Source organism: Alosa pseudoharengus, unplaced genomic scaffold (genome assembly GCF_046254945.1).
Source record: "Alosa pseudoharengus isolate Yale_2024_CS ecotype anadromous, Long Island Sound unplaced genomic scaffold, YU_APseudo_1.1 YU_APseudo_1.1_scf_6, whole genome shotgun sequence".
Taxonomy (NCBI): Eukaryota; Metazoa; Chordata; class Actinopteri; order Clupeiformes; family Clupeidae; genus Alosa; species Alosa pseudoharengus.
This window is the reverse complement of record NW_027468848.1, coordinates 9,167,442-9,179,758: the sequence shown is the minus strand read 5'-3', so window position 1 is coordinate 9,179,758 and position 12,317 is coordinate 9,167,442. Positions and strand designations below refer to the sequence as shown.

Here is a 12,317-nt window from a genome sequence, read left to right as displayed (position 1 = left end):
AAGGATTTCTGAGGGCCGAGAGGCGAGCTCAACTCATCTTGGGCTTGCTTGCTTGTTTATTTGACTGCGCTTCCAGCTGCCGCCCAGGAGAGGCATCATCACAGGCAAAAAAAAAAGGTGTTGCTGATTCTGTTTTTTTGTTTTGTTTTAACAACAAAGAGAAAAACATGCGACAGCATCGAATCAATCAACGCTATGTAAGAGTCATGTCCAAAGGGGCTCACTGTATTTGAAGACTTTCCATTCCATACATGAAACAGCAGTGCTCACTGACTGCCAGAACACCTACACAACAACAACAACTCTGAAACAATCATTATTTTTGCTTTGATTTATTCTCAAATAAAGACACTGCAGATTTGTCTTCTTCAAATTTCCCAGCTGTTGTGCTGTAGTTTGTGCAGAAGGAAACAAAACATAAAAACATAGGCTAATCTAGGCCTACCCGTAATAATAATGTAATGTCCAGAACCAGACTCACAAATGACATATTCCGAGCTTTTTCATGATTGTATTACATAGCTCTAACACAGCTGTTATTTAATGTTATTTATGCTTTTCTCTCCGGTTAGGGTGGACAGTTTGGAGTGGAGTTGTTATGACATAACTGTTAATGTTTTATCGGCAGCTGACGGATGCGACCCCTGATAACGTCAACGTAACGACGCCGTAACGAGGACGCTGGCTGTCTCTTTCTATTTCATTTCGGCGGAAATGTGAATGAAGCCGGCAGTGCTCTCCCCTCAGCGACGGATGCATCCAAGACTAGGCTACAAGAGAAGCAAGGCGTTCGGAGGCTTGAATAACAATCGGCCACACACACACACACACACACACATACAGCACTGAACAGATCTGATTCCTCCTCGGTAGCCTTTTTCCGCGGGACGTGGCTTGGCATGCTCTTGTCATTTCTCATGTTACAGAACATCAATCATACGGCTGAGACTGTGCCCTTGCGCCGGCCGGCCCTGATTTACAAACATTAGCAGGGAATGCAATTACACAGTCCTTGCCCGAGAACTGCTCACAATGCGGCTGGAGCAGAGACGGGGGAGGCTAAACAAACCCGTTTGTGTTTTGCAAGGTGCCACACAGCGATAAACGCGGGGGCAATGGCAGTAGTTGAGAATAGTAAAGGCTACTGTATTGAGAAAAGTGATGCACGGCAAAGATTACCGTTATTGTTTCACTGAGAGAACACTGTTAATAAATCAATATTTAGTCTACATTTTCAGCAGAATAGAGAGGTACTCTGTGTGCCAAAACACAAAGTTAATCCATTTATTTCTTATTTGCCAAAGTAGCCTACCACAATTTTGCATTGGCAAAGGTAATCATAGATTAGCCTTTTGCGAAAAGGATTTCTCTAACTGCATTTTAATACATTCTAGCATATATCTAAAAAATTTACTCAATAACAAACCTGACCATGGTGGATGTAATTAGTCAAGATCAGGTTCAAGATCACGACAGATGTTGAGTAGCCCTAATGACTATTACAACCGACATGTAGGCTAAGTAGCTTCGCACAAATCTTAAAGAAAGCGTACTCCTGTCTTTACTATTGCGCAGGCTATAAGACCATCAACGACAATATCTCCAAATAATCTCATTTAGGTTGAATTACAAAGATACGAATACGTGGACTAGGCTAGCCTACCGACATAGGCTGCATACGAACTTTCAAACGTGGTCTATTTTCTAAATAACGCAAGAGATAAAAGTGCTCGGAATAATCTTATCAACCATTCCGATTACAATGTCCGTTTCAAACATAACAAGTAAATATGGCAACATATCCAGAATGCATCACGTACAAACCGCACTTGCTCTCAAATCACGCGTCATCATGTCGGGAATGGAATAAAACATTACGCTGGCAAAAAGTTAAGTCCAAAGCCCCTGATTCAGGAAGGCATTAAAAGTTTCCATTTTCTATCAACCTCCCCCCCAAAAGTGGCGAAAAACGTCTTATAATGCATTAAAATAAGCCTCATGGCTCGGCGGGTCCCGACTGAAGCGCGGCGAACACAGAGCGCCTGTGCTGCTCCGGTCGCTCCACCACTGATCAATGATTGAACTGAACAAAGGCAGAAGAGGATCAATTTCTAATAACTATCAATGCAACACCGCCTGTTTCAGTACCAAAAAGTCACCAAAAACATATTTGTCAACACGATTACATACAATACTATGTGCGTTATCATATACAGAAGAAAGGTAAAGGAGAACACTAACCTGAAGCCGCCGTAGATCAAATTTCTTCCAATATTGAAACATCGATCCCACATCGGCGGCCATCTTGGGGGATATTGAAGAGATTTTTTTCAGCGGCTACAATAAATATACGGGCTGGATTCCCCTCGTTAAACAGCGTTGACGCTCTCCCGCCTCACATGAAAAAAAAAATCTTATGAAAATAAAGAGTCCCCCAAACTTAACGCGGATATGTATTTGGAAACGACGCGGTTTTTGCCAATAGTAATCCGGCTGTTTTTTTTAGAAGTACATGAATATCCATGCATTTGAGCTGGACTAGAGATTAACTGAGCAATCGCACTTGATTTTGGTTTGGTAAAGTTATCAATACTGACGTAACGGGTTGATCAATATCGTCTGGAAACGGGAAGGAGAACAACAGAATAATTAACCAGAGGCTATTCGCAGTGGTTTACACGGACGAATTTGCATACTTTACAAATTAAACAGTTCAACCAACAGAGTTGTTTTCATTTAAGAATGTGGTCCTTCAGATAAAGTTTAACCACCTCACTATTATTCTCCATATGTTGACTAGGCTAGCCTATGTGATACGGATTCTCCTTTTAAACTATACGCAATTCTGCTGAATAAATTTGTCAACTTCTTGATAGTGCTTGCAGATATGATTTGGGGCGCAGGTGTAGAAATAAATATGCACGCTTACTCAGTGACAGGGTGCACATGTAAAAAGAAGAAGAAGAACATGGCACACCCTATTTGATATTATTCAAATAGATAATAAGTAAGCTTTGACTTAATATCTTCCCTTGATTGATTTCAGATTTGGTAAGTTATATATTAAGCCCACGCTCCAAAGCCACCTGGTCCAGGTATAGGCTAATTCTAGCCCAATGTCGGAAGAATAGTTCTTAAGGTAGGCTTCTCGTCTGTCTCTATGCTCAGATGAAAGACACGTTTTAAATAATAGTCCACACTAATATAAGGGGTGTCGTCCTAGTATATTGTAGGCTATTAAATAGTGAGCAGTGTGTTGGAAAATATGATCACTATCATATCTTAATCGGGCCTACTTAGTTTAACAATATATACGAATTGTACTCACATAGTACAGTACTATAGGGTACAGTTCATTTTTACCGTTTTGTCTTTCTGGTCACCAACATTATTTCAGGTAGAGGGGAGCCTGCACACCTTGATAGGTTCTACTGCAGGTGCAGCTATTTCGCAATAACTGAAGAGGATGAGAAAAGAAAAGCGCAACACTGCTTGCTCCACGGTGCAACCAATTTATTAATAAACTGACGTTTCAGTCAGTCAGACCTTAATCAGAGCCCAAACCAAGTCATTTGTCCATGTGATAGGCCTACATTAGGGTATGTTGCCTATAGTGAAATAAAATTCAGGAGATTAGAGAATTGGTCATATAGGCTACTGATGAGGGACTGTCCTACTTCTGAAACTAGTTTTGTTTAGCTTTGGGTGTCTTGGGGATGTAACATATTTTATATATAGATAGCTAAGGGAAATGTGCGGTGATTTTCTAGGGTCAAACTGGTAAGAATGGGTACTGCAGTGCAATGTCATCTTTATTCAGTAGTGGAACATTGGTCTTCAAACGGACGTCTTTCTGCACGTACAGCGATTGAACTAGAACATGAATGCAGATATATTTGGCGTGTAGCACGGCGCTGAACTTCTCTCGTTATCATTCATCAACTGACTATTTCTACCCTGAAATAACCTGAAGGCTTTTCTTTTGTTCTTGGAGATGTCTTCCTCCCGTCCTGCCCCCTCTTGTGGCAAAGAATAGTGACTGCAACGCATTACAACAACGTAAAATCACCTGTTCAAACTGATCAATGTAGTCCCTCTGTCTGAGGAAGGTCACGCGGGGCCAGAGGCCCGGTGTGGCTATAGGGTCCGTAAGAGGAGCTAATACCGTGCGCTAGCTGCTCATAAACAGTGATGTAAACAAAGAATGGCCTGGGATCTGAACATGATGTCACCCTCAACGGACCCCACATCAGAAAAGCCAGACTCAACACACTCCATGATGTTAAAACAAGAGCTCTTCAAAGGAATGTGAATTTTGAGAAATTCCAGGAGGGTTTTGTTTTCCTGTTTCCGCTCATCATGGGATTATTGCAGATATTAACCTCAGACACCGAGATGAAGTTTCATTTGGGGAGGGATATCATAAATGGAGGTACGCGAACAATAAGTCTGAAAACAGGCAAGTCATTCATCTTTAAGGTAATTACAGCGCATTACTGTCAGAAGTGAATATGATGTTTTCAAGCCAGGCAAAACCCCCAGGGGAGAAAAAACGTGATTATTAAAAGTTTCATTTTTATTGCATTTTATTTATGGCTTGAGGGGAAAACTACATGCATAGGTCTAATAAGAAAGTAATAACCGATCTTATTTGGCAAAGACTCTTTGGCAAATTTGAAATTTAAATTAGAGCCAGAATGAGACTGTGTTATGCTTTCATATCATTTCTTTCAATATAAAAACACAGTGTTTACAATACAGTGTTGATCCCTCTTTTCAAACAGCTCACACAATGCTTATCCATGCGCTATGTTGGGCGTTGTGACTGATGAGTGTCCTTGTTCACTGCACTCGTCTTCTGTTCGGTACCATGGTCAGTTTAGAGGCGGTGACACCGGTGACAGGACGCGGGCCTCCTAAAGGTGTAGTCCCCAACTCTGTTTCAGTCTGAGAGAAAGTGGAATAGAGCATTATGTCCAATATTCTAATATGTGGTTTAATGTTCTGCATTATGCCCACTCTATATGATATCTGTACTGTCCCTGTGTATATCTGTGTGTGACTATATGTATTTAGAGATAAGAGAGATTTAGAGATATAACATTATGACTTTGCAGTATTTCACTATTCTGCATGGCTGCGTCAGTAGCTATCTGCTCCGGATAGGTTGCCACTAATTAGAGTCTGATTCAGTGTAGTCCAACGTGAGATGGGATGACCGACGCCATCTCCCATCAGCCTGGAAGGATACTTAAAGCCTAGCTATTTCCTTGTCTAGTTAGAGCAGCTGATGGATCTTTAGGTGAAGTCATGCTGTCTCTCCCTTGATGCACATCATCATAACCCATAGGTCAGATGCGCATCATCATAAGCCATAGGTCAGAAACCTGTTCGAGCTCCGGCTTCAGCCAACACTGCCCCCACAGAACCTTGAATTTCCCCTTAGGGATCAATAAAGTATCTATCTATCTATCTATCTATCTATCTATCTATCTATCTATCTATCTATCTATGTACGCTGCCCCCAGTTCTACCACAGACGTTTCTGACGCGGAATGTTAAAACACAGGTAATGTACGTTGCCCCCAGTTCTACCACAGTCTAGATGCTGTTTCTGAAGTGGAACATTAATACTCGGGTAATATGCACTGCCTCCTGTTCTACCATTGACTAGATGCTGTTTCTGAAGTGGAACGTTTTCTCAGGTGATGTCCAGATGCACAGGTTGATATCACTGTCCGTATTATTTTCAAACATCTTTTAATCTGAATCTTTTCCTCTTCTATTCCAACACTCCCAGGACTAATCTAGTGTTGGTCAGGTGCAGGAGCTGGCTCTATCTCGGAGATCTGTGAGATGCTGCACAGCCTCTGAGCACCACCAGGTGGATAACAAAGGAAGTTTACATCTGTGATCAGCTTTCACCCAAAACCAGTGAAATGAGCTCTGGACTTTATGATGCCTACAGCCTGAAATGATTGCACTGTCTGTCTGTGTTTGTGTGCCTCTGGAGTAGTCTAAAAATACACTCGGATTGGTTTGGACTGGACTTTACATTTTAGTGTAGTCTAAAAATACACTCGGATTGGTTTGGACTGGACTATACATTTTAATGTAGTCTAAAAATACACTCGGATTGGTTTGGACTGGACTATACATTTTAGTGTAGTCTAAAAATACACTCGGATTGGTTTGGACTGGACTGGACTGGAGTCGATCATTACATTGTCACTATACACAGTGTAGTAACACAGCATGTAAATACAATAATAAGTATAAGTATACACCCTTTTAACAAGGTAAACAAAAACAATGTTTAAATGTTCTATTTTGTTCCCAATCTACTTCCTCTGCATTAAGATAACATATGGAATGTTAAAACGGAAGCCTTGTGGAACAACTATGATGCTGATAATGGAACTCTCTTGAAAGGGTCTGTAAATAATATATAATAAGTATAAGTATACGTAAGTATATACTCTTTTGATCCTGTGAGGGGAAATTTGGTCTCTGCATTTATCCCAATCCGTGAATTAGTGAAAGACCCTCAGCACACAGTGAACACACAGTGAGGTGAAGCACACAAAAGTACCTACTGGTCGGGGTTCAAACAGGTAACCCTCCAGTTACAAGTCCGAAGCCCTAACCAGTAGGACACGGCTGCCCCACATAGGAAGACACTTATACATGTACTTGTGATGCTAACCCAACCCTAACCCTAGTACACATAAATACAACCCATTACACCATTACTGCTGGCTGCTGAGTGTTTTACTAAGTAAACAGTGCACTTACCATATACCAGCTAATAACGGCCGTGAAGCACACAGGGTGAGCCATTAGTGTGGTGCTTGATCTGGGGTCTGTTTTAGCGCGCTAATTAGTTAGTGGACAATGGCCTGTCCCTGTTATAAACATGCTAATCCTACGGTACGCTCATCACACTGACATCATCGGGAGCCCTGCTGTCTTTGTCACACTGTAATTCGTCCTGAGCAAAGACGCCGGATGAGCCTTGTGCTACAGCACTTAGCCCTACACATACACACACACACACACACACAGATACAGGCTCGGACTGGTAATCTGTACAACCGGGCAAATGCCCGGTGGGCCGGTCCACGTGGGCCGGTTACCTCCGGGATTTATTTTTTTAAAAGTTATTTAGCCTATTTGCGGCTCGTCGTGTAGGCCTAGGCCTAGCCTATAAATGCAGTTGCATCCATTTGGCTTGGGGGGTGACAGGTCAATCATTTTGGCCTCTTCATTACAGGTTCAGTGTGTGTTACGATCGCGCCCCCCTCAAGTGGATTTGTCCAAGCAGCCGCTAGTTGGAGTGCATGGTAGGCTGTAAGTGCCCTCCGCTGGCTGGTGTTCACATTATCGCAGTTTAACCGTAAACAGCAATCAGAGGTCTAGTTTTATTCCATAAATAGGCCTATAGACGTTAGATGCACGCGCCACCAAGAGCTTCCATTTACTGCACCATATAGGCTACTGTAGTGCGGTTCTGTCAACATAAAAAAAAACTACGGTTAGTCTACAATTTTCGCACAACTTGGTGGAAAAGTGTAGCACAGGTTAATGAAAACCCATTCATTGATCCTACTCAAAAGGCTCTTCAAAGTTTTTCCCATATAGTAGGCCTAGCCTTTTAGCTCACAACAACAGTGAAAGTGAAACTTGGAAAGTGGTCTCTCCACCGAGTGTTACATTAGATGCACAATCAATCAATCGCGAGTCGATGCAGGTAAAAAGTAGGCTATCAACTGGTAGGTTAGTAACGAAGGTAGCCTAATTTTGCAAAATGTGATGACGGCACACAAACTAGGGCAAAAACGTTTAGTATAGTCTACAGTTGTGGTGATAGCCTACAGTTAATGTTAATCGCGGACTACAAGTAAAGGAGAAGATTTGCACCAAATAAAGGCTGTGTCTGTGTTTCTACAACATGTTGGCACAAAACGTAATTTCGGTCAACTACTGTATGACGATGTCCATGTTCAGTAGCCTATATTTTTCATTTAGTCAAGCAGTGACATGTGGTTTAATGCATGGGGTAACATGACGTGAGACAGACAGAAGATGAGCATGTCTTTAGTAGCCTATCCCTGAATCCTGTCCCTCTCAATTTCAAATCACTTTAAAACGGTGTGATTAGCCATAATTAAAAAAAAAAAAAAATCCAGGTCCAAATGTAAATGTTTGGGTTCAGTTTATGAAGTGTTGCTACAGTAGGCCTATAATACTGTGTGTTTGTTATTTATGGGGGGAATCATTTCATCAATCAAAATCATTTTTGGGGGGGGGGGGTCGTCGGTCCAGTGGTGGGCCGGTCCAGGAGAAAAAATTGCCAGGGCCGAATTTTGCTCCCAGTCCGACCCTGCACAGATATACACACCCATGGTCAAACACATACAGATATACACACCCACGGTCAAACACATGATATACAGATACACACACACACACACACACACACACACACACACACCTATGCAGACACAAACACATACACACAGACACGCATGCACGCACACGCGCACACACACACACACACATACAGTATACTTATACAGTACATACACACAGACACACATGCACACACACGCACATACACACATATACATACACATACAGTACATACATACACACATATACATATATACATTCGCACACTCACTCACACACACACATACACTCACATTTACACACACACAAGATGGAGGCCTGTCTTATCTGCCGTCGATCGAACATCTCATCCTGGACTTATCACTTCTAATGGTGGAACAGACACCGGACGGACGGCCATCGAGGGCTTTGGGCCGGACAGCCCATGAGGGGTGTGGGACAGAGTGATCCGGATGTGTGTAAGTGTGTGTGTGTGTGTGCATGTGTGTGTTTGCGTAAGAATGTGTGTGTGTGTGCGCAACTTGTGAGAGAGGGGATCTGTGTATGTGTGTGTGTGTGTTTGTGTGTGTGTACACACACCTTGTAAGAGAGCGTATCTGTGTCCTGCTGGGCAGTGAAACCCAATCCACTCCCCTCCTGTCCTGCTCTGGCCCCTATGGGAGGACACTGCTGTCTTATCACTAAGGTTATCTCCTGCTAGGGGACTCCTCTCCCTTCAGCTCTTAAAGGCACCAGTGAACACACACACACACCCACACACACACACACACACACGCACATACACACATGCACATACAGATACACACACACACACACACACACACACACACACACACAGACACACACATACACACACACACACATGCACGCACACACATACACACACACACCCATACACACACAGACACACATACACACATATTACACACAGACACACACACACACACACACACATACAGTACACACACACACATCATGAGAGCCTCTTTCTCAATACAGTCTGTATCACCTATACAATGTATGGAACACAATGTATACAATAGCACATTCTCATTTACTCAAGCAATGATGTGAAAGGCTACAAGACATATTGTATTTACCTGATGATTTACAGTAATACACACACACACACACACACACCGGATGTATTTTTCAAACCCTTTATTCAATGAAGTTGGGTTGGTAGCAGTCACTATAATCAGATCATCAGCGGATCACTATTGTACCTGAACACAATGAGAGCCACTTATTAGTGTGTGTGGTAGGAGAGAGCAATGGGCTCGATGCCACTAGGGGATACTGAGGGATGTGTGTGTCCATTCCCATATTCTAACCCTCCTCTGGTCTGTAGTGACCAAACTGTCTGTGACTGCCCTGGAGGTGAAGTGTGGGTCATGGAGAGTCCTGAGGGCCATGCTATACCAGAGAGGGTTGAAGCGGAGCTTTGGCTATGACCTACAGGTGCTCCTGCCTAGAGATGGAGAGACAGGGGGCTATTCATAGCACGGGGGAGTGGGTGGGTGGAGGGGTGGGTTTGCAGGGCAGATGGGGTATGTATATAATGCCGCCTGTCTTATTGCCCTCCCTGTGGTCACTCCGGTCCAGCCAGCCTCCCACAGCATCTCTGAGTCTCTGTGCCCAACAGCGCTCCAGCTTCAGTCATGGTGAGTGCCCAGATGCCCATACTTATGCACAGTGACCCGGTCACACTACACACACACACACGGCTCTAATATTACCTGGCTACACCACAAATGTAAGGTGATAAATGGGGGAAAGCTCAGGTCAGTGTGGGCGTGCGGCTGGCTTCATGTAGAGGGGCTGTCAGAAGTGACGTTTAGACTGGCCAGATGCACGTGCACAATACAGGTTCAGATCTGGATCTTGCTCCTGGTTGATAAAGTATGCCGTGTTGAAGGGGGTTCGTCTCTCCGGTCATAGTATCGACCTTACCGTGATGGCATGCGTGTTGTGTTTGTTCACTTGAATGGAATCTGAAACAATGCGTAGTGATTGATAAAGAGCACGGCTGCAGAGGGCTTTGTTGGTTTGTTTGTGTCTGCGGCAGGCAGAGAGATAAATAGCTCCGGAGAATAAGAAACTGTGTTCTCAGCACACAGCACGAGGCACGTCACGCTAATATTAATGACGCTTTCACGCCACAAGTCTAAGGCTCAGTAACAGCAGGATGAGCTTTAGTCTCCAGAATTAAACTGAGAGCGTATCTAGAAATCTAGAATAACCCACAGGAGGTTGTGTTTACAGAGGAATATGCTTGAGGGATGCTCTAAAAACAATATTAATTGATGACTTTGGATTCTAGAGATTCAGTTCTGTAGAGAGACTGTTTGAGTTGGAGAGTTCTCCGTAAGCCATTCCATAATATGGATTTCAGAACCTTCTGCAGGGATTCCAGAAGATTCCACATAGACATTTGGAACAGTCTGGGTGTTCTGGAGCGTGTGACCTTCAGCTCTCAGTGCAGGCGGGCACAAATGTCGGTGGCTAATCCACAGTGAGCAGCCCACAGCAGCTGTCTGGAGCCATATGGATCTGAGGGGTGTGTGTGTGTGTGTGTGTGTGTGTGTGTGTGGGGGGTGCGGTGTGATGTCATGGCACAGTGCCGGCTGCCAGCCCCTGTTTGCCTGATTCGGCAGCGGCGGCAGCGGCGGCAGTGGCGGCGCTAATGTAAATAGTTGAGCGTAATCCTCGCCTTGACGGGATTACCACTCAAACAGAGCTGGGAGCCGGAGCTGTCAGCCCACCGCCCAGACACATAATCCCATATCTGATGCTCGGGCTCAGGACCAGAAAGGAGCCACCAAGCTAATTATAAACCCCTGCCGAGTGTGGAAACATCTCCACTGGAATATGCCCCTGCGCCAGAACATACACACACACATACAGCACACACACACATACACGCATACAAATACACACACACATACACACACACACACACACATACAGTACATACACACACACATACACGCACACAATACACACAAATACACACACACACACACACACACATACATGCATACAAATACACACACACACACACACACATACAGTACACACACACATACAGTACACGCACACACACGCACACACATACAGTACACACACACACATATACGCACACAAATACACACACACACATACAGTACACACACATACAGTACACACACATACACGCACACACATACACACACACACACACACACACACACATACACACACACATACAGTATGTTGGTGTGCTGTGTGACTATTAAGTGCAAAACATGTGCGACTTACCTACCGTAGTTTAGGTCGTCTTCCACAATGATCCTAATGAAGCTCGAAATGAACTTAATGAGATTGACAGACCATATAATGTAATTAAACATGCGCTCAGAATACGCTTTGCGAAAAGAGCATTGAGTCGTGTATGTAGAGGACCCTCTTACGCTGGCATCCTGCTGTTATTGGGAGATAATTCAGAATAGGGATGTGGATATCTTTATTTTTGTATGTTCGTGTCGCGGCACATTTAGACCAGTTGCCCACGTCTGTGGCAGAGTATCACCACGGTGGCGGAGTTGGGCACGTCAGTGGCAGAGTAGCGTCATGGTGATGGTGTTGGGCGCGGCTGTGGCAGAGTATCGCGACGGTAGCGGCGTTGGACACGTCTGTGGCAGAGTAGCATCATGGTGGCGGCGTTGGACGCGTCTGTGCCAGAGTAGCACCATGGTGGCGTTGTTGGGCGCGTCTGTGGCAGAGTAGCGTCATGGTGGCGGTGTTGCCCACGTCTGTGCCAGAGTAGCGTCGTGGTGGCGTAGTGGGAAACACGCTGATGACTGACAGGTCCTCCCTGCCTCCAGGCGCCGAAGAAGGCCAAGCGGAGAGCGGAGGGGGCCAAC

General features: G+C 44.2%; 1 protein-coding gene across 1 annotated transcript in view; it reads right to left on the bottom strand.

Moving 5' to 3' along the window:
- Nucleotides 1-2,319, bottom strand: part of cux2b (cut-like homeobox 2b) — a 166,695-nt gene extending 164,376 nt beyond the window's left edge. The window contains exon 1 of the mRNA XM_076270066.1: nucleotides 2,242-2,319. Coding sequence (XP_076126181.1) covers nucleotides 2,242-2,304 — 63 coding nt within the window. The 5' untranslated portion in view covers nucleotides 2,305-2,319. The remainder of the gene's footprint in view (nucleotides 1-2,241) is intronic.
- Nucleotides 2,320-12,317: the final 9,998 nt, after the last annotated feature.